General features: G+C 44.1%; 1 protein-coding gene across 1 annotated transcript in view; it reads right to left on the minus strand.

Annotated features, from left to right (window-relative positions):
- Window positions 1-1,952: 1,952 nt before the first annotated feature.
- The window catches only part of ITGAV (integrin subunit alpha V), a 91,882-nt gene continuing 67,000 nt past the window's right edge, over window positions 1,953-26,834 (minus strand). The window contains exons 16-30 of the mRNA XM_029071634.2: window positions 25,684-25,742; window positions 24,386-24,540; window positions 20,460-20,597; window positions 19,772-19,839; window positions 16,872-17,019; window positions 16,066-16,158; window positions 14,649-14,728; window positions 13,699-13,779; window positions 12,807-12,912; window positions 11,951-12,109; window positions 8,050-8,163; window positions 5,345-5,458; window positions 5,151-5,258; window positions 3,749-3,871; window positions 1,953-3,223 (exon numbers count right to left, since the gene is read on the minus strand). Coding sequence (XP_028927467.1) covers window positions 3,128-3,223; window positions 3,749-3,871; window positions 5,151-5,258; window positions 5,345-5,458; window positions 8,050-8,163; window positions 11,951-12,109; window positions 12,807-12,912; window positions 13,699-13,779; window positions 14,649-14,728; window positions 16,066-16,158; window positions 16,872-17,019; window positions 19,772-19,839; window positions 20,460-20,597; window positions 24,386-24,540; window positions 25,684-25,742 — 1,642 coding nt within the window. The 3' untranslated portion in view covers window positions 1,953-3,127. The remainder of the gene's footprint in view (window positions 3,224-3,748; window positions 3,872-5,150; window positions 5,259-5,344; window positions 5,459-8,049; window positions 8,164-11,950; window positions 12,110-12,806; window positions 12,913-13,698; window positions 13,780-14,648; window positions 14,729-16,065; window positions 16,159-16,871; window positions 17,020-19,771; window positions 19,840-20,459; window positions 20,598-24,385; window positions 24,541-25,683; window positions 25,743-26,834) is intronic.

Genomic DNA, 26,834 nt, shown 5'->3' on the forward strand with positions numbered 1-26,834 from the left:
CTTAAAGAAGTTTCAGATGAAAAAGACCAGATACATTACAGCACTGGGTAACATGTATACTGGTCTTCCAGATGTATTCCTTTAATAAGGATAGGGTAACATACTAGCCAGGGTAACTCAAATAGTTGTTTTCCTTTTCTTTTAGGGGAAAATATATCAGAATTTAAACCTGGCATCCAGTCTTTTTTAAAAAAATACACTTATGCTGAAAAAAGTTTGCCCGTCCATTTTTGAATGACAGTTTGGTGCTGGAGACTAGACTGGTAAGCTCGCTGTGGGCACGGCACATGCCTACCAACTCTATTATATAATATTCTCCCAAGTTCTTAGTCTTAGCTCTGCACACAGTAAGCATTCAAAAATGATTAATGGCAGGGATCATACCTACTAACTCTATTGTATTCTCCCAATTGCTTAGTAGAGTGCTCTGCACACAGTAAGTATTCAATAAATGCTATTGCTAGATTGCTAGAATTTGGGACCCACAATGGCAATTTAAAAAAAAGTTCTTCCATCTCCAATATCCCTGACTTGAACGACGCATCTGGTTCCATCTCCTGAAAGTGCAGGATCGTGCCTAAAATTCAGATTTAGGATAATCACGTACAGCGTTTTCTTTACCCAACATTAAATTCATTGACAATATAATATGCTTCCTGTACACAGCCCTAAGTACACAGCCCCTTGTACACAGCCCTAAGTACACAGCCCTTTTAAGTCACTCGCAAGATAGTTGCTCCTGAATGATCCACCCTGTGAAAATTTATGGCTTTATGGTTTGCTCAGGAAAAACAATATATAAAATTTTTGGTTTGAACTTGGGACATTCTCATCTATAGGTGGCTCTTCTACCTACACAGGCACCATGGTAGATGCAAGCCCAAGCAGGCATGGTTTCTCTACAGAGGGAGAAGGGAAGATGCAATCAATTCCTGAAGTTCGGTTATGGAATGAAGCAATCAACTGAGCGCTTGGTACAGTGCTTTGCACACAGTAAGCACTCAATGAATACAATTGAATGAATTAGAGGAAAAAAATAAGCCAAAAGAAATATCAAAGATGGCCACTGACACCCCTTCAGCCCAAAAGCACCTATAGGGTGTTTGCACACAGATCCTCTAGGTTGTGAGCTTGTTGTGGTCAGGGAATGTGTCTGTTTATTGTTGTATTGTACTCTCCCAACCTCTTAGAACAGTCCTCTGCACATAGTAAGTGCTCAATAAATTCGATTGAATGAATGAATCCTTTCCCAAAATGGTGCCAATAATAGCATCCTCAAACCCTGTAGCCTGGGAAGTCCTTGTGGACGGAAAGCGTGTCTGCCAACTCTATTGTATTGTACTTTCCCAAGTGCTTAGTGTAGTGCTCTGCACACAGTAAGTGCTCAATAAATACCACTGATTGACGAGACAGCGACGTGCATCCGAAATTAATGCTTCCCTCTCTAGAAGGTGCCCTATCTAATGGAGATCTTCGCTTCAGCAGTTGCCCTTTAAGGAGCTAGAAAATCCACCTAATTGGGAATTCATCCATTAGAGGGCCTTTAATAAAGGTCCTAGATAGATGCAAACCACAGTTTAAAAATACCTTGTCGCTTCCCAGGCCGCCAGCACGCTATGAGCGGGGAACGTGTCCGCTAACCCTGTTGTACGGTACTCTCCCAAGCGCTCAGTACATTCTCTGCACACAGTAAGCTCTCAAAAAATACCACTGATCGATCCATCGATTGATTCCTAGGCCAGATGACTCTAGGAAGGGCTGGGAAACCTCTACTCATCAGTGAAATACAATCCTGAAAGACTGAGCTTCTCAAGAGTTTGTGTTCAGTTCAATGACTGAGAAAAATCACAGCAAATGTTTCAGGAAGGTAGAAAATGAAGTTTAAACCACTAATCTATTACATATTCCAAAATGATTCCGGTACTGTCTCAGTAAAAGTTTTCAAAGTAAGATCCCAGTTCGACAATGAAAAATTTAATTGTAGGAAACAGGTAAATCAATCCACATGGAATATTATGGCCTAATCCAAGAATGAAGTAGTAATGAAAAACAGCTCTTTCAAGTAGCAGCAAAGAAATTCTCTGGATGCAAATGCTTTTACATTTTTTGGTCATGCTGTGATTTGCAGAGTGGTGATGCTGCTAAGAGCTTCTTGAAGCAGTCTTACGGTCACTTCCTAAAATATAGTAACATAAAACACTGTACCTTCAAATTTTCACAAAGTATCTCCATACTACTCAAAAGCTTTCAGTACAGGGGGATACAGGCAATTTGGAGCCCTGTTTGTCTCTACGAGAGGCTCATTTTAATTTGATTCAATTAAGATTCAATACATAAGATTGCAATTAATGATCTCATTTTGTGCTTATGTAAAAGCTATTTTAAATATTTTCACTTTGAGATGCAAGTCCTTTTTATAAATTAAAATACCACAAAAATAGAACTCTACAGTTTTTTTTTCCTGCAGTGAATTTGACTCCTAAATTTATAAAAAATATATCGTATTTCATACCGGAAAGCAAAAAGAGTTCACGTACCACTGATACTCTAGGAAAAGGAATTTGACAAGGTTGTGTCGTTTCTAAAGTTCCGCAATTCAGGTGGCCTTGTATGTCAAGGCATCGATTCTGCGCACGGACGCATTCATTAGTAGTTTGAAGACCGATTGTAGTGTTATACATATTAACAGTTAGCAATTGTACATAAAAATTTGAATGCTGAGGTCCCAAAGAGTCTTTGCTTTAAAAAAAAGAAATTCAGAAAACAGTTAACTAGAAAAACTGCTGTTTGACAGACGTTTGAAGTCTAATCCCCCAAGTCACATAAGGCAATACCAGTCTTTTTCAACGCACTGGAAAGAATGCAGTCTCTGACTCAGGTTGTCCAAAATCACCAAACACCTACATCTCAGTGAATGTGGATTAAGCCACCTAGACAAACATGATTAATAAAGAGAATGTGGGGCACACAGGGCTCTCATTTTGTAGTTAAAGGTTACGCATCAAGGCCACAGGTGGTTATCAGCGGTGCGGTTGTGGAGAACTCATTCCTCGAGGAGGAATATCCGAGACTGTAATACAGTCGGTAATTCCGATTTCAGTACGTCGCATAGAAATGAAACCAGCCGTTATGCTTCTGTTGTCCCTTCACCATTTTCATGGGGCTGCAGCTGTTCCCTCTCCTGTTCTTCCTGAGGCGGCCGCACACGTTTGAAAAAGCCCACCTAAAATTGGGAGGACAACCCAGGTCACTGCTCGGCTCGGGAAAATCCGTGAGGGCGAAGTGGAAGAGAGCGAATACTGGTGTTCGATCCAGATCACCATGCAGCTGAATAACAGAACTCTACAGTTATGGCCTGGTACGGTTATGTTCCGTAACGGGAAGCAGTGTGGCTTAGTGAATAGAGCATGGGTCTGGGAGTCGGAGGACCTGGGTTCTAATCCCCGCTCCGCCGCTTGTCTGCTGTGTGACCTGGGGCAAGTCCTTTCACTTCTCTGGACCTCAGTTCCCTCATCTGTAAAATGGGGATTAAGAGCGTGGGCCCCATGTGGGACAGGGACTGTGTCCAACCTGATGAACTTGTATCTACCTCAGCGTTTAGAACATTGCGTGGCACACAGTAAATGCTTAAACCAGTTCCATCATCATTATTATTATTAGTTTAAGGAAAAGCTTGTCCTTCTTCTCCAACTCTCACAGTGATAGTAACTCCTAAAATCTACAGCTTATATGGACGGGAAATACTTACTTTGTGCATTACCAAGACCAGAACAGCTAACAGCAGCAATCCTGCCAGGACAGCTAAAATGATCACCCACACAGGCACCGGCATCGAAGACGGTTGGATGCCCCAATTAACGTCGGTGGTCACCTATTGGGGAAACAGAATGTGTCGCACAGTAGAGAATGATTTTCAATCTATAACAATTTTTTGTTGCCTTAAGGGGACCTGGTACCACATGGCTCATGAAATCGACTAAGTTTGACCAAGTTTAGTTGACATCAATTACCCAACTTGACATCCAAAGGGAATAATCAGACCGAGAGCCTCAAGTGGGACAGGGACTGTGTCTGATCTGAGTGACTTATATCTACCCCAGCGCTCAAAATCGTGTTAGACAGAAAGCGCTCAACAGAGACCATAATCGCTATTATTATCGCCAAATAGTTAACTGATATACACACTGAATTGTCAACTACCATCTCTACGCGGATAATTCCCAAATCTACCTCTCCAGTTCTGATCTTTCTCCTTTGTGTTTTCTCGCATTTCCTCACGCCTTTTGGAGATCTTTTAATCTGGATGTCCTCAAGACACCTCACACTTGACATCCGAAACAGAACTCCTCATCTTCACATCCAAACCCTGTCAAGCCCATGACTTTCCCATCACTGTAGAGACCACACCGTTATCCTCCTCATCTCTCAGGCCCCTTCTTTGGTACTATCCTTGACTCATCTCTCTCATTCAACTCACATAGTAAATCCATCACCAAATCCTGTTGATTCTATCTTCAAGACATCACTAAAATCCACCCTTTTCTCTCCATCCAAATTGCTACTACGCTGGTCCAGTGGTTGTCCATCCACCTCCGCATCAAAGAGAAACTCCTTGCTATCGGCTTTAAAGCGCTCAATCACAGCATTGCCTCCTACTGTATCTTGCTGATTTCTTACAACCCAGTCTGCACAATCTGCTCTAATGCCAACCTACTCACTGCACCTCAATCTCGCCTATCTCGCTGCCAACCCCTGATTCACATCCTCCCTCTGGCCCTCCCCTTTACTACACGACAAACCACCACCCTCCCCACCTTCAAAGCCTTATTAAAATCTCATCTCCTCCATGAAGCCTTCCCCCATTGAGCTCTCTTTCCTCCTACTCCCTCTCCCTTCTGCGTTGCTTACACACCTGTATCTGTACTCTTGAGGAAGTTGATATCCACTTCACCCTCAGCCCCGCAGCACTTAAGTAAATAAGCATAATTTATTTTAATTGTCTATCTTCCCCTCTAGACTGTAAGCTTCTTGTGGGCAGGGACCATGTTTATCAACTTTGATGTATTGGACCCCTCCAAGTGCTTAGTAGAGTGCTCTACACACAGTAAGTACTCAAAAAGTACCACTGAGTGACTGATTATTTGACTTACTACTGTGGAATTGTGGATATCATCAATAGGAAGATTCTTATAAGGGAATTCTATGACGTTGAATGAAGCAGATGACTTGAGTGAATATGACTGATTCTGATTTTCTTTCTGTGGAAAAAATACGGAGACAATCTTTGCATTTTCAGCGTTTAAAAAATGGCCAAAAAGAGCATTCAGGATTTCTAGTCACTTACATTCATGAAGGTCTCCGTCCAGAGGAGAGATTTTACAAACAGGATTGCACTTTTTCCTCTCTCAAGGCGACCGATCTGGCAATCTATTTTTAAGCATTCGGCAGTCCCGCAGCCCTGTCAATCACAAAATCCTTTATTCTCAAGAAAAAGTCACTCTGGCATTTAGGCATCAAATAATGGGAATCTTAAAAAAACATGGAGAGAATACATTTACATGTAGAGTAGACCACTGTTTAAATTTCTGTGCTAATCCCCGCCATCTCTCGGCTCTCTTGGACACTGTGGACCTCCCCCTTCTCAGACTATCTGCTGTTGGTTGGACCAACTTGATACTTTCCTGGTTCTTGATCGCCGAATCTTCTCTTTCCTTTGCTGCCTCTTCTTCCCCCTCTCCCCCAAATGAGTATTCCAAGATTCTAGGCTGGGTCCCTTTCTCTTGCCCTTCTACTCTTATCGTCTTAGGGAACTCATCTACTTAGCGTGGCTATCCAAACTCTCTGAGGATGACTTACAGATGGACTTCTCTTGCCTCTCACTCGCTACTCACATCTCCTCTTGCCTCCGGGACATCTCCTCTTTGACGGCCCTCTGGCACCTCGAACTCAACATATATCTCACTGAAGTTCTCCTCTTCCCCATCTCTGTTGATGCCACTAACTCAAGGCCACAACCAGGGTTCCCTCCTTGACTCCTTATTGTCATCCGGCTCTCACATCCAATTTACTGCTAAAACCCGCTGATTTTTCCAAAAGAATCTCATGGATCCTCCCCTTCCCCTTTACCCATAAGGGGATCGCACTGATTTGGGTGCCCATCCGTATCACAATCAGACTACTCTATCAGCCTCCTTGCTGGTCTTCCTGGTTTCCGGACTCGTCTCCTTCGGTCACATTCCAAAGCACCCAGATGATCTTTCTGAAATGTCGCTCAGGACACATCTTCCTTCTCCTCAAAACCCTCCAGTGGGTGCCCACTTCCCTCTGACTCCAGCAGGGACTCCTTACCATTGATTTCAAGACTCCGCCAACTCTCTTCACTTTCCTTATCGGCTCTCCTTAGCCGCTACTCTCTCTCCTCCCAGGCCCAACTCCTGGCTATATCCAGTGCTTAGAATGGTGCTTGGCACATAGTAAGTGCTTAACAAATACCATCATTACTATTATTCCCCAAGACCTGGAACTCCCTTCCCTCTCAAATCCATTAGACCTCGACCCTCTCCACCCCAAGAGCCCTCTTAACATCACACAATCTCTAACAAGCCTTCTCCAATTTTCTGTATCCCGATTCTGATCAACCTTCTAGCCGTCTTTTGCAAGTGCTAATTCCCAGATCTTGTGCATTTAGATATTGAATTAATAATGTTGGTATTTGTTAAGCGCTTACTATGTGCCCAGCACTGTTCTAAGCGCTGGGGTAGACACAGGGGAATCAGGATGTCCCACGTGGGGCTCACAGTCTTAATCCCCATTTTACAGATGAGGCAACTGAGGCACAGAGAAGTTAAGTGACTTGCCCACAGTCACACAGCTGACAAGTGGCATTGAACAATCCATTTTATCTCCTCCGATTCCACTGCTAATGAATATTTCAACACCTGTCCTCCATAGAGTAGAACCTCCTTCTGGGCAGGGATCATGGCTTATTCCTCATTGCACTTCCCAAATGTCTAGTATAGTACACAATAGATGCTCAATAAATATCTTAATACTATTACTATTTCTACTACTGCAAATTCACACTGGTGGTGCAAAAAACCTTGACATCTGCTGAATTTTGAATACTCAAAGGATAAAATGCATGAACATGCATTTTTTCACATGCCGGGAAAAAAAAAAAAATCAAAAACAGTGATACTTTTCCTAAATTTTCCAACTAGCAAATGTTCGTTAAGTTCGAAGGCGAAAAAACCAACAGAAACGGTGACATTGGTTAAGTGCTTAGCGCAGTGCTAAGCATAGAGGTAGCGATAATACATTCACACCGGACGCAGTCTCCGTCTCACAAGGGGCTCACGGGATAGAGCATGGGCCTGGGAACCAGAAGGTCATGGGTTCTAATCCTGGCTCAACCATTTGTCTGCTGTGTGACCTTGGGCACGTCACTTCTCTGGGCCTCAGTTACCTCATCTGTAAAATAGGGATTAAGACTGTGAGCCCCATGCAGGACGGGGACTGTGTTCAACCCGATTTGCTTTTATCCACCCCAGAGCTTAGAACAGTGCCTGGCACATAGTAAATGCTTAACAAATACCACAATTAAGGAGGTGGGAAAACGGGTACTTAACCATTTTACTGAAGAGGAAACTGAGGCACAGAGAAGTGAAGTGACTTGCCCAAGATCACACAGCAGGCAAGTGACTCAGTCAGCATTCGACCCAGGTCTTCTGACTCCCATGCTCCTGGCTCTTTCCACCAGACCATGCTGACTGAACAGTAGAGCGTAGATAGGAGTGTACTATGGGAATGAGTCATTACAGGGGTGAGTATGGATGGTTAATTAGAGTGAACGGTATATAAAAATTCAGCATTAGCTTGAGGGGACACATTCTCAAATATAAAACCAAATGAATATTTGAACAGTCCATGTCAGTGGTTGACTGTTCTAAAATGTTTTTGAAATGAGTCCTGCAATACTTCCCACTCCAATAAAATAACTTACTAAGAGCAAAAAAGGTGTGAAAGCCCAAACAACTCAAGAAACCTTACCAAAGTGTGTATGTCCTGTTCGGTAGATGTTAAATCCCTCTTACTGATGTGGTTACTGTGATCACCTTGTCCTAAACTTGTTTCATTTCTATCGTCGGTCGGGGACGCTGAGATCTAATGTGGAAAAAATGAACCATTATAAATGACAACATGAGTCCAATCTACAAGTCACTAAAAGAATTATTCACTGCGGCAATGCGTTAAATGTTCAAAATCAATCAATTGTATTTATTGAGTGCTTACTGTGTGCAGAGTAAGCGTACAATACAACAGACACATTCCCTGCCCACACCGAGCTTAGAGTCTAGAGGGGGAGACAGACATTAATATAAATAAAATGGCAGATCTGTACATAAGTGCTGTGGGGCTTGGAGGGGGGAAGAACAAAGGGTGCAAGTCAGGGCGACGCAGAAGGGAGCGGGAGAAAAGGAAAGGAGGGCTTAGTCAGGGAAGGCCTCTTGGAGGAGATGGGTGCTCAGTAAGACTTTGAAGTAGGGGGAGAGGAGCTGTCTGTCAGATATGAAGAGGGAGGGCATTCCATGCCAGAGGCAGCATGTGGGCGAGAGGTCTGAAGAAATGAGTGGTCCAACAAAGGGGTCTAATTTACTCTCAGAAAATAATTTTAAGCATTGGGAGACTCAGTAATGATGATGATGTCGAGGATGATAATGATAGTATCAATCAATAGCGATAGTATTTATTAAGCACTTACTCTGGGCAGAGTAAGCACTAAGCGCTGGGAGAGAATACCCAGGTGGTAATTAAACACGGTTTTATGTTGATTTAAACTTGTGGCAAATGCTAAGGTAACTCAGAAGGGGGTGACAATCCATCAGTGGTAATTATTGAGTGCTTACTGTGTGCAGACCACTTCATTAAGCACTTATAGAGAAGCAGTTTGGCTTGGTGGAAAGAGCATGGGTTTGGGAGGCAGAGGATGTGGGTTCTAATCCCGGTTCTGCCACTTATCTGTTGTGTGACCTTGGGCAAGTCACTTCACTTCTCTGGGCCTCAGTTATCTCATCTGTAAAGACTGTAAAGATGAAGACCGTGAGCCCCACGAGGGACAACCAGATTACCTTGTATCTACCCCAGCGCTTAGAATGGTGCTTGGCACATAGTAAGTGCATAACCAATACCATCATTATTATTATGATAGGAGAGGCAGACATTATCACAAATAAATCAATAAATCATGGTATGCACATAATAATAATAATTATGGTACTTGTTAAGCACTTACTATGTGCCAAGCACTGTTAGTGCTGGGGTAGATACAACCTAAGGGGCGCAGTCCCTGTCCCACATGGGGCTCACACTCTTAATCCCCATTTCACAGATGACGTAATTGAGGCCCAGAGAAGTGAAGTGACTTGCCCAAGGTCACACAGCAGACATGAGGCAGAGCCAGAATTAGAACCCAGGTCCTACTGACGCCCAGGCCCGGGCTCTATCCACTAAGCCATGCTGCTTCTCAAACATAAGTGCTTTGAAGGTGGGGAGAATGATCGTCTGTCGGATATGAAGAAGGAGGGTGTTCCAGGCCGGAGGCGGGATGTGGACGAGGGGCCGGTGGCAATTTAGACGGGATTGAGGTACAGTGAGAAAGTTAGCATTAGAGGAGGGAAGTGTGAGGGCTGGGGTGTAGTGCAAAATCAGGGAGGTGAGGTAGGAGGGAGAAAATCTTAATCCGTACAATAGGGAAATGCCATCATTTAGCTTGGGAAAATAGCTGTTCAGAGGTGGATGTGTGCAATTGGTGAGGTTACATGAGGAGCGTTTATGTCGTCTGCATTCTCTCTCCTGGCCACCTCCCACCAACAGTTCAGTCAGTCGATCGTATTTACTGAACGTTTTCTGTGGGTAGAGCACGGTTCTAAGCATTTGGGAGAGCCCAATATAAAAATAAACAGACACATTCCCTGTTCTCTCCCATTTCCTCCCTCACCGCCCCTCGCCTCTCCCTATCTCTCCTTTATCATTTCTTTCTTCCCTCCTCCCCTCTCTACTGTCATATCAATCAGTGATATGTATTGAGTGCCTCAAGGAGCTCCTCAACTAATGGAGTAGACCGGCAGACATAAAATATTTATTAACGGTGAGAGCTAAAGGAGACGGGATGCAACTGCTAAGAGCAAGAGGAGAGTAGGGTAAAATGGAAGAAAAAATGAGTAGCATATGAAGATCGATATAAACACATGACCTATATATTGATAGGTACATAAATGCTGAGGTGGATGGGGATACATTATGGCTAAGAGGACAGATGGGATTAAGAGAATTGAGAGAATTAATCTGGGAAGGCTTTCCGGAAGAGATGGGATCTGGATGAAGAGAGAGCTGCGGTCTGATGAACGGAGTTACAGTAAGAACAAAGGGCACGAGGCAGAGCCTGGAGGCAGAAGAGCAGAGAGCGAGGTACAGTTATAAGACAAACTTTGGAGGAGTAAAGTGTGCGGGGGGCGGTGGAGTGGGAAAAGCAAAAAGAGGCTGAAAAACCTAAAAGCCATAAGTAGGGATTTTCTGCCTGATGCGGAGGCAAATAGGTAATTGAGAAGCGGGGTTTCCTAGTGGGTAGAGTCTCCTGGAAAAAGTCACAAAATGTGCTGATGTAACGATGGCCACAAAAATACAAATTGTCAACTCTATTTCCAGTGGCAATGTATGGATCGAAAAGCTGAACAATGAAAAAAGAGGACAGAAATGTGAAATGTGGTGATGGAGAAGCCTTTAAGCGAATACCGCGGACCGCCCAAAAAACAAACAAATGGATTTTACAGCAAATTAAATCAAAGTGGTCTTTGGAAGGCCAAATCTCTAGACTTAGATTAGCATATTTTGGACATATAATCAGGAGGACTGATTCTCTGGAGAAGGCACTAATGCTAGGAAAAGTCCAGGGAAAACGTGGAAGAGGCAGCCTGGCAGCTAGATGGATAAAGACCATAGCAGCAATAACGCAAGAAGCGTTATAAAGGTAGTGGACTGTGGCAGAGGACAGGAGGCTCTGGAGTAAGTATATCCATGGAGTGGCTATGAATCGGAAACCACTCGGCACTTGATAATAATAAGAGTTTCCTAGTGGGTAGAGCAGGGAGCAGGCTTCTAAACCTGGCTCTGCCCCTTGTCTGCCGTATGACTTTGGGCAAGTCTCTTCATTTCTCTGGTCCTCAGTTCCCTCATCTGTAAAATGGGGATTGAAACTGTGAGCGTCACGTGGGACACGGACTGTGTTCAACCCGATTAGCTTGTATCTACTCCAGCTCTTCGTACAGTGTCTGGCACATAGCAAACGCTTAACAGATGTCATTAAAAAAAAAAAAAAAATTGGAGGCTTTTAAAGAGTGGAGAGATGTCTTCCGGAGAGTGTAGAAAATGATGTGGACAGGAATATGATAATGAAAACCAAAGAGGGGAGACATTAGAGGCTGGGATATCACTGAGGAGGCTAACATACCAGTAAGGAAAAAATAACCTGAACCACGATAAACCTGTCGCTATTAGTCATCTCTCTACTTCCTTTTCCCCCAACATTTCTTCTCTACCTCCCTCCTTTCCCGCATCTCTTCTCTACCTCCATCTTCCCCCGCATCTCCTCCGCACGGCCCCTTTCTCCCACATCTCCTCCTCACACTGCTGTTCTCCCACCCTCTCTCCTTCTGCACCCGGCTTCTTTTTGTCTAGACCACACACGCCCCCCTAGATTGTAAACTTCTCCTCTAGACCGTAAGCTTCTTGTGGGCGGGGAATGTCCCCGCCAACTCTATAGCACTGTACTCAACCAAGAGCTTAGGACAATGCTCTGCACCCAGTAAGCCCTCAGTAAATACCATTTGTTAATTTCAAGGTTATAAGTAACCAAAACAGAATCCTTTGATGAAACAGAAGTCTTCAAAATTACCTTAATTTTCAATGGATTAATCTCCATATCTGAAGTACAGTTCATTGGTCCATCTATCTCATAATGAAGGATGTACAGTAAGGTGTTGTTGTTATATCTGTGTGGCCACTGGAGCCTCAACATCGCCTTGCTAAATGAGCTTGGACCGCTATTCCTCAGCTAGTGAGAAGAAAGTCAAAATATTATTTCCAAAGCTTTAGAGAGAGTAATATTTGTCTGGTTCCTAAGTAACCTAAAAAGGATTATGGCCAGCTTTTTCTGATGGCTCCAGAGTTGCCCCTCTAGCATTGCTACTTCAAAGAATACTTCCATGGAGGACGCGTTTCATCTATCTGATATTTTCTCTCTAGGAAGGGAACATTTTAAAACCCAGAACAAGTGAAAAGCAAAATCACTCGAAGTCATTATTGAGGAGTGAGTCTCTAAAAGTTTCTAACAGCTAAAAGTTTCTCTTCTCTTAGCTCTTAAATTAAAACCTGGGCTGCTTGCCATCAGATGAAAAACTAGGGTGGAGAAGCAGGGAAGTCTTCTGGGAACAGCCTTTTAGAGAAAGGAGGGGGGAGCTACACAGAGGAGCCAAAACTGTCAGAACTGACAGAACCCACAGCTCCAAAGAAAGACCATATTAAACTGATTTATACTTTCTTAGATTCTCTTGAAGTTTTTTTAACATTTCAACTCTTTGACAGTGTGACGTCTCACAAGAGAATTCAAGACCAAATTTCCCCCAACTTTTCCTGTCCCTGTGACTCTTTCCCTCCCCTTCCCTCCTTCACCCTCCCTTTTGGGTTACAATCCATCACTCCGCATCCCCTCCTGGCTGACAGATAAAATCCTGTCGGATTGACAGGAATACCTCATAGATGTGTTGAACAACGGGACCAACATCCTCTTCGGTCTCTGGGTAATCTTTTGGCTCCCAGTTTGGAATAGGAAGGAAGACATGATCGGGACTTGAGACGCTAAACGGGAACAAAACAAAAGCCATTGTGGCTTTCAGACAAAGACTTAGTTGTGGAATACTTAAGAGCAACCAGCCTTTCATAAACATTAATTTGGCAATATATTTTGGTAACTGAGCTGCTTGGGTTTTATGCTGTGCCTTTTGACACCTTGTTTTATTCACCTCTCTCTCTCTCTCTCTAGATCGCAGTTACTATGTACTCTAGAGAGGCAGTGTGGCCTTGTGGATAGAGCCTGGGCCTGGATATCAGAAGGACCTGGGTTCTATTCCCGGCTCTGCCCCACGTCTGCTGTGTGACGTTGGCAAGTCACTTCACTTCTCTGGGCCTCACTTACCTCATCTGTGAAACGGGGACTAAGAGAAGGTGAGCCCCATGTGGGACGGGGACTGTGTCCAACCTGATTAGCTTGTATCTACCCCAGTGCTTAGAACAGTGCTTGGCACATAGTAAGCGCTTAACAAGTACCATAATTATTATAATATTTTTTCTGGCACTAGATAGATACCTTGTAAAATTGATAGAGGTTAAATGATCCCTCCTCTTTTCATAAGAGATAGAATACTAGTAACACTGTAAAGTTTTACCATCCAACGGACGACACAGCACCGGAGCTAAAAACACAGTCCCACTGTGAGCTCACTATGGGCAGGGAGCGTACTTTCCCAAATGCCTAATACAGTGCTCTGCACATGGTAAGCACTTAATAAGGATGATTGAATGAATAAATGAATGAAAAATAAAGGTGGCCAGGAACTAAACTTCCAAATGAGTGAATGTACTCACCCTCTTATTTCAACGGCTGCTAAGACAGCAAGGTCGACAGTGTAAGATGCAATCGGGCTCACTTTGTCATACTGATTGGAGCTGAAAGACAAACCATCAGGCACTGTAATCAAGTGTAGAAATAATCATCAAAGTGTCCCACAAAAGTCAGCTTAATAATGACCTCGTCACTAAAAGAGCAATGAAAAAATGGCAACACTTTCAAAAAAATTTAACGGCCTCTTGCTAATTACAGACTGTCTACATTCCTCTGGACTGCAAGCTCTTTATAGTCAGGCAGAGAGCCTGTTGGACTGTACTCCTCCAGGAGCTTAGCTTAGTGCTCTGCACACAGTAAGCACTCAATAGACATCATTGATTTGCTGATTGATTAAAAAGTAATACCATTTTACTTCCATGGTGCTTTTCCAATTCGAAAACCAAACATCTTTTCACATATAGAAGATGAGTACTTACATATATATTTTACATATTACATACATATTTGCATTCATTTACACTTATTTATTCATCTATTTATTCTCCTATACTTCTGCTCATACTCCTGTTTACCAACAGTTGTAGCTTTTTTTTTCCCTTTTGCTCCCATTACTGTAAACTCCTTGAGGGCTGGGAGCCTTAATGTCCTCTCTCAAGCACCTAATGGAAGTCCTCTGCAAAAAGTAGGCACTCAGTAAAGATGACTGCTTGATCGATTGAGGTAATACTGGCTACATAATTAGCAGAGTTGATGTCCTTATGTTGATGAAACTAGAACCCGCTAGCTTTAGAAGTCATTTTCCCAAATACAAAAGATGTCAAATGCTGTCAAATTTCTGTTTCCTACTGGAAACATTAACAGGCCAACTACAGAAGGTCTCAATTTCAACATAAGCTACTTCCAGTTACGCATTTTCCTTATCATTTTTAGATGACCCGGGAAAAGCTGACACACCTATTTCTGTTCGTACCTATGGATTTGCAAATCGAACCTCACGGAAGTGTCCAATTCCGACTGCTGATGCACACTGAAACGAAGACCGGCCAAAAGCTACAGAGGAAAATGAGACGGATATTTAGTCGGTCCAGATTTGAAGAAGAAAGCGTGTCTAACGTCTCCATCCGCAAAGATGGAATCGTACATCCGAACGGTTCTCTGATCTTGCAGTTCATTGACAAACTTTTTAAAGATGATCAGAATTCTCCTCCTAATTGAAAACGTCCTGTGCTTTTTGTCCTGCTGCCTGGAGCAAGCAGAGGTAGCTCCTTTACTTTGCGAACTGTTGAACATAATGACATTTCAAACTTTGTCTCGTTTCTTGTCAGCTTCTGCAGGGTGGGCCCATTTCTCAGCCTTATCTGGAACTCCCCAAGCTGCTGGAATATTTACTGAATAAATTAAGGGCCTCCTTGCCAGACCTGCTATCTCCTCCTCTGAGAGACTCTTAGATTGGGGGAGCCCCCACCCTAGAGACAGAGACCCTAATTCTCAGCTGTATATTCTTCTCCCCGTGTCTGGTACAGTGTTTTGCACACAGAAAGCACTGAATAGACATGACTTCTATTGCTACTCTGGCTATGTTTCTGGAATGCCAATCTGAAACCCTCCTTGGGGGGGTAGCTCTAGGCTGCAGCTCTGACAAGCTGGGACAAGGTTGATGTGGACCAGCTGGATTCCTCTTAAGGGAGGCACAGCAAGCTTTAACTGGCAGCGGGGGGAGATATTCAGGCACCCAAGAAGCAGTGTGCCTAGTGGAAGCACTCGACGACCTAGTGGACTGAGCATGGGTCTGGCGGCCAGTGGACCTGGGTTCTAATCCCGGCTCCACCACGTGTCTGCTGTGTGACCTTGGGCAGGTTGCTTCGCTTCCCTGGGCTTCAGTTCCCTCATGTGTGAAATGGGGATTAAGAGTGTGAGCCCCATCTGGGACAGGGACTGTGTCCAAATTGATTAACTTATATCTACTCCAGCGCTCAGAACAGTGCTCGGCACACAGTAAGGGCTTAACAAGTTCCATAATTATTATTACTTCATTTCTCTGGGCCTCAATTACCACGTCTGTAAAATGGGGATTAAATCCTACTCCCTCCTACTTAAACTGTGAGCCACATGTGAGACAGGGACTTTGGTCAACCTGATGATCTTGTAGCTACCCCAGTGCTTAGTTCAGTGCTTGGCTTATAGTAAGCACTTAACAGGTACCGCTGGCATTTTAGGAGGGAAATTAGACCACAGACTGGGCTAGTCCAATCGAAATAGGGCCAGACAACCAGAACAAGTCTTTTAGAGCACTTTTCTTGTGTGCAACACAAATAATGGGAAAAAAAAAGTTCTCTTAGGGGGAACAATGGCTCAGTAAGTAACCACCACTGGACTAAACATTTTACCTTAGTTCCATCCTTCATGGGATTTCCCAAATCACACACCACTTGACGGGTTTGATTCTCTGTCTTAAAAGCACATGACAACCTTGACAAAGCCTGCGATCAGAGCAGAAAAAAAGGGTTAAGGAGACTTGGATTAGCCAAATGTTTTCCAAATCTTGACTGCAGACTATTCTTTGAAACTTCATGAGCTTCTGTATAAAAATGTATAACAACAGGAGGCGAGCAAAGCCACGATGAGTCAATGGTAGCCAAGAAAGTGAGGAAGACCATATCCACACAGGTGGCAAAGTTGTGGCCTTGTGCTTCCTGAAGAATTTAAACAGGTATTTATCAACCAATCAATCGTATTTATTGAGTGCTTACTATGTACAGAGCACCGTACTAAGCACTTGGGAGAGTGCAAAACAACAGAATAAGAGGACATTCCCCGCCATAACAAGCTTACAATCTACAGGGGAGGAAGATAAGAATAAATAATTACAGGGATTTTTCTTTCGGTATACAGTGAAAAAGGCTTCAGATAGCAGACTCGGTGCTCGTTATGGGCAGGAATGTGTCTGCTTTTTGTTATATTGTACTCTTCCGAGGACTTAGTATGGTGCTTTGCAAGTGCTCAATAAATACAGCTGAATGAATGAAAGAATGCCTCCTGCCTGTTCACCCCAAAGCAGCCCACACAAAATGTAGACAATCATTCCGCTGCTGGCAACCCGTCCTAAAATGCATCGGCAAGAATGGAGTGGACGTCATTAACCAGCAACGGGTCTCAGGGCCGCATTGCAATGCCAAGGCTTGGCAGAGTTTACCTCATTGTTGCGGATGACGCCAATAAAATCCGCCTGAGGAGGAAGGGTCACAATCAATTCGGCTTCATAGGCTCCTTCCCCCTGGTTCTGGGCATTAACCATCAGGGTCAAGGGGTTATCATCACCGATGTAGATCTTCTTTTGGTCACTGAAAAGGAAAAGAAAGTTTAGCAAACCTGGGATGGCAAGCTGCTCGCGGAGACAGGCAAATTCAGAGATTACGCTGTAGATTTCCCTGGTATCAGTGTTGCATGAACATTTTGCGGTCTAAAACCAGAATACTTTAGGTTGGACATATCGTGTCTGAATGTAAAGAAAGGCAAGAGCTGATGTCACTGCTAGAATACTTCCGCTGCTGCATTTCATCAGATCTTTACTCTTCCAAGAGCACTGAAGTTCAATTTTGTGAAGATCGTCCTTTTCTGTTTTAAATCAAATAACTTAATTTGTTTTTCTATCCACCCCAGCACTTAGAACGATGCCTGGCACACAGTAAATGCTTAACAAATGCCACCATTATTATTAATTATTAAACAGTCAATCTGGAATTAGTCATTCTCCCAAAGACTACCTAACCTATAGTCACGCAAACTGTAAACTTGTAAAGCACAGAAAATTGGCATACTCTCTCCTCCCACCAGCCCTAAAGCACAGTGAAATGGTGATTGTAAGCTCCTTGAGGGCAGAGATTGTGTCTGTCTACTCTGTAGCACTCTCCCAAGTGCTCAGTGTAGTGCTTTGCACACAAGTAAGCACTCAAATACCTCTGGTTGAGTGATGGGTAAATTGACATGTAGGCCACCCTTCTCTTGCGTCTTGAGACACAGCGGTGATTTTCACCAGCCCTTTGGTGGCTGAGCTACTCCTCTGGGGATGTTCTCCCAAACGCTTAGTACAATGCTCTTCACACAGTAAGAGCTCAATAAATACTACTGATTGACTGACTGATGTGCTATTTATCCCAAATGGACAAGAGGCTTCCCTAGCCTGCAGTTTTTTGCTCCCCAGAGATCAGTAAGCTTCCAATGTCAAGCTTATGCTCGACCACCAGCCTGGAAGCTCCTTACCCGCCGATTCCAACAGACCATATTCATTCATTCTTTCAGTCACATATATTGAGCGCTTACAGTGTGCAAAGCACTGTACTAAGTGCTTGGGAGAGTACAATATAACAATACCCACATTCCCTCTCTGCAGCTCTTCCCATCTTTAAAACCTTTCTACAACAAAAATAATAATAATTGTGGTATTTGTTAAGCATTTACTACATGCCAGACACTCAACTAAGTGTTCCGGTATGTAAAGGCAAATTGGGATGAACGCAGTCCAAGTCCCACATAATAATAATAATGTTGGTATTTGTTAAGCGCTTACTATGTGCCGAGCACTGTTCTAAGCGCTGGGGTAGACATAGGGGAATCAGGTTGTCCCACATGGGGCTCACACTCTTAATCCCCACTTTACAGATGAGGTAACTGAGGCATGGACAATTTAAGTGACTTTCCCAAGGTCACACAGTAGACAAGTGGCAGAGCTAGGACTAGAATCCAGGTCCTTCTGACTTTCCTGCTCTATCCACCAGGGCACACTACTTCTCGGAGTGTTCAATCAAGGATTCCTGCAATGTTTTACCCTGCGAGCTGTGATATGATGTGCTCACAAGCTGTGATATGATGTGCTCACACTGTTGGTAGGGTGCCAACCACCAGAGGGGAAAAAAAAATCAATACAGATAGAGGCACCTTGTATTACTAATCGGAAAGGTTTCATCGTTTTTCTCCCTGTAACCTTGTTACGCCTCCCAAATTTGTTCCTGTAATCTGGGCCATATGAGGATGACTGGGAAAACAGCCACTACAGGGATGCAGGGAAAAGGGGAGGAGTTGGGGAAGCAACGTGGTCTAGTGGATAGCACACAGGCCTGGGAGTCTGAAGGACCTGGGTTCTAGTGCCGCTGGACTGCTGCGCAGTCACAGCACTTCTCTTGGCCTCAGTTACCTCAGCTGTAAAATGGCGATGAAGACTGTGAGCCCCATGTGGGACAGGGACTGTCTTCGATCCGATTTGCTTGCATCTATCCCAGAGCTTTGAACAGTGCCTGGCACATAGTAAGTGCTTAACAAATATCACAATTATTATCATTACTGGGGCGGCAGTGAGGGGGTAAAGCAGGAGGATTGGCGAACAACATGAAGTCACCAAGTCGGGAGAGCAACGGACAATCTACTGGGTAGAAGCGTCATGCGAAAGGTCCGGTGGAGACAGGGAGAAGTGGGGAAAGGGATTAGTTAGGACAGGGTCTCCTTCAAAGACGTTGATGTTGCAGCAGACTGGGGTCATCACTAATAATAATAACTATGGTACTTGTTAAGTGCTTACCATGTGCCAAGCAGTGTTTTGAGTGCTGGGGTAGATACAAGTTAATCAGGTTGGGTACAGTCCCTATTCTACATGGGGCTCACAGTTTTCATCCCCATTTTACAGATGAGGGAACTGAGGCCCAGAGAAAAGAAGTCACTAGCTCAAGGTCACACAGCAGACATGTGGGGGAACCGGAATCAGAAAACAGAACGATGTGGAACACGAGCTAATCAACCCCTTTTTCTTCCCTGCTCGGGATCCCCTAACCTGGGTTATGTCTTGTAGCTGGAGCTTCCTAAAAAAGATGGAAGTAAGGCAGCCGGGGTCCCGCAATAATTCAAGCTGTTTTCATGTGAAAGCAAAGCGGTTGTTGTGCTAAGAGGGAATGCTGAAATCGCATCTTGACTGGGTAGAAACAATTACTGCAGGCAGTTTATCATTTCATCCCACACAGTTAATTACTATTAATGTGAATAGTATTTCTCCTCATAATCAAAATTACTCTGTAACATGATGGCAGTTATCAGGCATTCACTTACCTATGTACTGAAACTTCTAGCTTCGGCCTGCAGACATTGTCTTCGCCACAGTCTAGTAGAATATGAGCCTAGAACAAATTATGTAGACAGATACTAATCATCATCATCATCAACAAGATTCATCCTGCACCTGCCTTAAGGACACTTAGACCAAGTTCGTGCCCTCCAAGCTGAGAAGCAGCTTGGCCTAATGGATCGGGCTTGAGCTTGGGAGTCAGAAGGACCTCGGTTCTAATACTGGCTCTGTCGCTTGTCTGCTACGTGACCTTGGGCAAGTTGCTTCACTTCTCTGGGCTTCAGTCACCTCATCTGTAAAATGGGGATTAGGACTGTGAGCCTCACGTGGGAACTGGACCCGATTTTCTTGTATCCACCCCAGCACTTAGGACAGTGCCTGGCACGTAGTAGTAAACATTACCGGTTTGAAGCCGGCTTTCCTATCGTTTCTTCCATGAGACCCTAATAGAACTCAGTGGGAAAGAGAATTCTTCCTCCACGCTTTTTCAGAAGTTGACAGAACCTGAAAGAAGTTCCCAGACATTTTGGAAAAGAGGTGAAAGAAGAGTTTACTTCCGCCCATCCCTCTTCAAATTCTATGCGTGGGGAATGGAACCCTTATCCTTGAGTTTGCTTGGCGAGAGGAAGAAAATCAGATTTGCCTCGAAGAAACCATCGGAAAATAGATTACCTGACGGCTGATGTTGGCAGGGGTGAACTGGTTGAGGATAGGTTGTAATCCAGTGGCATCTGCTGCAGTTTGGTAATCTAATCGATATTCCATAAAAACAGTAATGGGAGTGAGTTTATCTCTGAACTCAGATTCATCCTAGGAATAAAGAAGTTAGGGTTAACGAATGAAAGCTCACTGAGGGCAGGAATCAACATCTACCAACACTCCTGTACTGTCCTCTCCCCAGCCCTTTGTACAGTGTTCTGCGCATAGTGACCACTCAATCAATATTATGGATTGATTGGCTGACGACACACACAAAACCATCACGTGACATTCCCGAATGCGTAATTCAGTGCTGATTCCTTCCTCTTCACTACTACAATAATAATACTTTAGTATTTCAAATTTCTCCAGAAGTATCTTATTTGTGATTTAGTGATAATCAAGTGGATAATTACGATCCAGAGCACTTAAGGAAAAATAGCTAAAGGTAAAATTTCCCTGACAACTTTTGTAATGAACTAATCCCAACTCAAACTTCAAGATGAATGGAAAAATCTTTCCCAAAAGTTATTTACAAAAATTCCTAATGGAAACAAAAGAAAATAATTTTTAAAATGACTAATCATCAAACGGGACTTTTAAATATTAATTGGTGGCATGACAATAGGGTGTCGGTCAGCATCTCGTTGATTAATTTATTTCATATTTGAAGTGTACTATGTATTTATAGGTAACTCGGAGAAATTTAGGTGGGTAGAGAAATCTGGCATGTCAATGGACCTGCATTGGTTAGGAGTCATAACTTCTAACACCTAAACCACCTCCATCTCACCTACGATAAGGAAATATGATTCATTTCAAAGTCACAGTGGCAGTGGAAAAGAACTGTTCTGCGAAACACGCCTATCACTCGCATTTATGGATTGCGTGCAAAGCAGTGTACTGAGCAGTTGGAAGAATAAAATACAACCGAGTTGGTAAACAAGGTTCTTGCCCACAAGAAACTTATAGTCCAGAGGGAGAGAGAGGTATTAATATAAACAAATAATGGCTATGTTTGTTCATATTATATTGACAAACAATATAAGCGCTGTGGGGCTGAGGGTGGGTACAGGTGTTTAGTGCAGTGCTTTGCACAGAGTAAGCATTCGATAGATAGGATTGAATGAATAAACAAATGAATTCCAAGTGTATAAGGGGTACAGATCCAAGTGATGCAGAAGGGAGAGGGAGTAGGGGAAAAGAGAGTTTAACTGGGGGAAGGCCTCTTGGGAGAGATGTGACCTTTGGAAGCAGCATAGTCTAATAGAAAGAGCATGGCCTTGGGAGACAGAGGTCCTGGGTACAAATCCTGGCTCCACCACTTGTCTGCCGTGTGGCTTTGGGTAAGTCACTCAACTTCTCCAGGCCACAGTTCCCTCATCTGTAAAATGGGGCTTAAGACCGCGAGCACTTAACAAACACCATAAAAAAATAATTAAGTCTTCGAAGGTGGGGAGAGAGGTAGTCTGACATGAATGGAGGAGGAGGGAGGTTGGCGGCCTGATAGATGAGCTTGAGGTACAGTGGGTAGGTTGGTGTTAGAGGAGCAAAATGTGTGTACTGGGTTGTAGGAGAAAATCAGTAGGGTACAGTAGAGGGTGGTGTGCTGATCGAATGCTTTAAAGTCAGCGGTATGGAGTTTCTATTTGATGTGGAGGCGGATGGGCAACCACTGGATCGGAATGGGAGCAGTTTGGATGGAGAGGAAAGGGCAGATGTTAGCGAGGTGGTGAAGGCAGAACTGACAGGATTTGGTGACAGGTTAAACACGGGCATTAAATGAGAGAGATGAGTTGAAGAAAATGACAAGGTTACGGGCTTGGGAGAGAAGGAAGATAGTGATATTATCTCCAGCGACGGGAAAGACAGGACAGGATTTGGATGGGAAGATGATGCCGGCTCCGCCGCTGCATGACCCTGCGCAGGTCACTTCACTTCACTTCTCTGTGGCTCAGTTACCTCATCGGTAAAATGGGGATTAAATAATAATAATGATGGCGTTTGTTAAGTGCTTACTAAGATTAACACCGTGATCCCGTGTGGGACAGGGACTGTGTCCAACCTGATTACCTTGTATCTACCCCAGTGCTTGGAAAGCGCTTAACAAATATCATACTTATTATTATGAGTTCTACTGTGGACATATTTAGTTTGAGGTGCAGGTGGGACAGCAGATAGAGATGTCCTGATGACATGAGGGAATACAAGATTGCTGAGGAGAGGGATATCTGGCAGTTGAAGCTACGGGAAAGAACGAGTTCTCCAAGGGATTGGATTTAGATAGAGAATAGAAGAGGAGGCAGAACTGAGCCTTAATAATAATGTTGGTATTCGTTAAGCGCTTACTACGTGCAGAGCACTGTTCTAAGCGCTGGGGTAGACACAGGGGTATCAGGTTGTCCCACGTGGGGCTCACAGTCTTAATCCCCATTTGACAGGTGAGGGAACTGAGGCACAGAGAAGTTAAGTGACTTGCCCACAGTCACACAGCTGACAAATGGCAGAGCTGGGATTCGAACTCATGAGCCCTGACTCCAAAGCCCGAGCTCTTTCCACTGAGCCACGCTGCTTCCCACGCTGCTTCACTGAGCCTTGAGGGACCCCCGCAAGAGGAGAAGCCCGCAAAGGAAACTGAGAAGAGCGGTCCGAGACACAGGAGGAGAACCGGGAGAGGACACGGTCAGTGAAGTCAAGGAGAAGGGGTTGGTGCACGGTGTCGAAGGCAGCTGAGAGGTTGAGGAGGATCAGGATGGACTAGAGTCCAGTGGATCTGGCAAGTCACCGGTGACCATAGACAGAAAAGTTCCCATGGCACTGAGGGGGCAGAAACCAAGTTGGACGGTGGTCAAGGAGAGATTCGAAGGAGAGGAAGAGGAGGCAATGGGTGTGGACAACTCCCTTGAGGAGTTTGGACAGGAATGGTAGGAAGAAGATGGGATGATAACTGGGGAGGGTGGGGGGGCTGAGGCATCAAGGAAGGATACTGGGGGGAGAGGTGAGAGGGACAAGTGGAAATAGCACGGGCCTCGGATTCAAAGGACCTGGGTTCTAATTTAACCTCTTTCACCCGCTCTCTGAGTGAACTCATTCTGGGCAAGGAATGTGTCTGTTTACTGTTATGTTGTACTCTCCCAAGCATTTAGTACAGTGCTCTGCACACAGTAAGTGCTCAGTAAATACAACTGACCGACTTGAATAAGGCATTTAATTCTCTGTGCCTCAGCCTCATGTGGGATAGGGACTGTGTGCTGGATCTACCCCAGCACTTACTAGAGCAGGGAAGCAGCATGGCCTAGTGGAAAGAGCATGGGCTTGGGAGTCTGAGGACCTGGGTTCTAATCCCCGATCCATTTGTCAAGTCACATCATTTCTCTGGGCCTCCATTCCCTCATCTGTAAAATGGGGATGAAATTTATGGGACAGAGGACTGTGTCTGTTATGTTATAAGAACCCCAGTGCTTGGCAAATTCACATTCCCAGGTCGAGAGCGGAGATTCAAGTTTCCTATGCGGAAGGAACTACTTTGGGATTTTTACCATGAAAACTCTATGGATCCACTACCAGAATGATTGCGGATGGAAAGCGGGGCGTTCAGGGAGAGGTGTGTCCGTGGTGCCGCTATGGGTCGGAAACGACTCGACTGCATAAGACAAGACAAGAAAATTCTGTGTCCCCCTCATTTTCCCAATTCGCACCCAAAAAGAAAAAGGCCACAGAAGCGGCAGTGAGAAAGAACAATTTGGCTCCCTGCTTAGGGAACAGTCTGAGGAAATGACCCTAGCCCAGAGAATCAGGAACATCATCTGTTCCTTTTTCTTCATTTCTGCGGCTACCATACAGTACTATTATGTGGAAAATTAACAGGACTAAAACGAGCGGTGAAAATGGGCTCTTACTCGTAAATATGCCTGAAGCTCCTCACACTGCATCTGTCCTCCCTTTGAAATAGTCATATTCTTCGAATGACCAGGTGATCTGTTATGGAGGAAAAGAGCTCTTCTAATGGCTCCTTTTTGCTTTAGTTTGTCTAAGAGAAGCTCCACTTGGAAGTCTAAAAAAGGCAAAGAGTTTGTTACCCAACAGTGCTAATTCCCCCTTCCTATAGTCAATCTCTCACAGGTTTCAGCCCATCATTCATTCATTCATTCATTCAATCGTATTCATTGAGCACTTACTGTGTGCAAGGCACTGTACTAAGCACTTGGGAGAGTACTATATAACGACAAACAGACACAGTCCCTGCCTGCAACGAGCTCATCCCTTTCTGGATTTTAACGCAAACCAAAGGTGTTTGAATCCATGTTGTCTCGTGTATAACCTCGGTTCGAGATTAAAGATATTAATCCATTATTGATGCTGATCAGTTCAACTGCTGATTAGCATTAAAAATATCGTCATTACCTACTATTATACCTTAACCAGAGTAATCCTCTACTAAGCGCTTGGGAGAGTACCATATAACAGAAACGTTCCCTGCCCGGCCTTGCTGGGAGGCTATGAGAAAGTCACAACTTCTCCAAGCCTCAGTGCATCTGTAAAATGGAGATTCGATACCTCCTACTGAGATGGTGAGCCCCAGGTGGGACAGGGACTGTGTCCAACCTGATTGTCTTCTACCTACCCCAGTGCTTAGTACGGTGCTTGATACATAATAAGCACGGAACGAATATCACAGTCATTGTTCTTATTATTTTAGTTTGGTCACTAAGCTCCTAAGGCAACTGATTCAGTACTCAGAAGGAAAATTCCTGAACATGGATGGCAATTTACTTTTGGATAGTTTTGACCACCACAGAATCTGGCCCATCTACCAAAAAATGCAGTCAGGTAAAAGTAATAAAGTTTTATCACTGAACATGGTCAAAAGTTTCCAAATTCAAAGGTAACTGTGCATTGTGACTAAAAGGTAAATTCAGGGAGAACAACTGAATGAATTACGAATTTTCCAATCTCCCTTTCCCCCACAAAAAATGATTAACTGCTTAGACCGTGAGGTCCATGTGGGTCAGGGACTGTTGTCGAACCTGATAAAACTTGTATCTACCCCAGTGTTTATAACAGTGCTTGACACTTAGTAAGTGCTTAACAACTCCCGTTTAAAAAAAAGAAAATGACTCAGCAAGCCTTGGTGAAATAGTGCTAGATAACCAGTATAATTTGCAATCATATTTCTTTTCTCAAAAATATAACTTACTTAGCTTCTTGGGAAGGTTTCCTTTGCCATCAGCCTTTAAGCAGAACCGCACACTAAAGCTGTGGATGAACGATAAATGTCAACTCTACAATCCGATTAAACGTTTGCAGACTTTTTTTTTTTTTCAAATGTCACCCTCACGTCACATACACAAATCTTTCCACCAATCATTAGTGTATGCTCTTTTTTCAAAAGTAAAAGTACTTGGAATAGTGTTGGTATTTGTTAAGCGCTTACTATGTGCCGAGCACTGCTCTAAGCGCTGGGGTAGACACAGGGGAATCAGGTTGTCCCACGTGGGGCTCACAGTCTTAATCCCCATTTTACAGATGAGGTCACTGAGGCACCGAGAGGTTAAGTGACTTGCCCAAAGTCACACAGCTGACAAGTGGCCGAGCCGGGATTTGAACCCTTGACCTCTGACTCCAAAGCCCGTGCTCTTTCCACTGAGCCACGCTGCTTCTCTTGGAATGAATCCTGAGATTTCGTTTTGCCTTTAGATTGGATTTTTAAAGTGAAATTATATAACAAAGAAACAGAAAACTTCTTGATTGTAAATTTCCCCCTCAAGATCGTAAGCTCCTCGAGGGCAGGTAACGTGTCTACCAACTCTATCGTACTGTTCTCTCCTAAGCGCTTACTACAGTGCTCTGCAAATGGTAAGCACTCAATCGGTACTATCAAATGACTGACTGATTAAGAAAGCACCTCGGGAGGAGGCTGGAGTCTACCTAAAATAATTCCTGCTTGGATCAGTGTGCTTCGCACCACTTCTGCTTGTGACACAGTTTTTAGTACAGGGCTCTGCACAGGGTCAGTGCTCAGGATATTCGACTGATCTATTGATGGCCGTCTTAGATTTTCCCGTATTGTGATTTGGGGTTTCACTGGCAAGCCCCTAACTGCATATGCACATCCCGCCAGAGAGAGCCAGGTCAGAGTACTGGCAGCCTCCACGGTTCACACAGCTTACTACTTGTGATTTCTTTCTGCGTGAAATTAAGGCTGACAAAATGGCAAAGTTCTCAGACGCTTGGGGAAACTTTCAGTATGCAACAGTGCGCTTTGGCGTAGCATGGCGTAGCAACATGGAGAGCAGGGGCCTGGGAGTCGGAGGTCGCGGGTTCTAATCCCGTCTCCGACACCTCTCT

The sequence above is a fragment of the Ornithorhynchus anatinus genome, chromosome 9 (genome assembly GCF_004115215.2).
Source record: "Ornithorhynchus anatinus isolate Pmale09 chromosome 9, mOrnAna1.pri.v4, whole genome shotgun sequence".
In the NCBI taxonomy this organism is placed as follows: Eukaryota; Metazoa; Chordata; class Mammalia; order Monotremata; family Ornithorhynchidae; genus Ornithorhynchus; species Ornithorhynchus anatinus.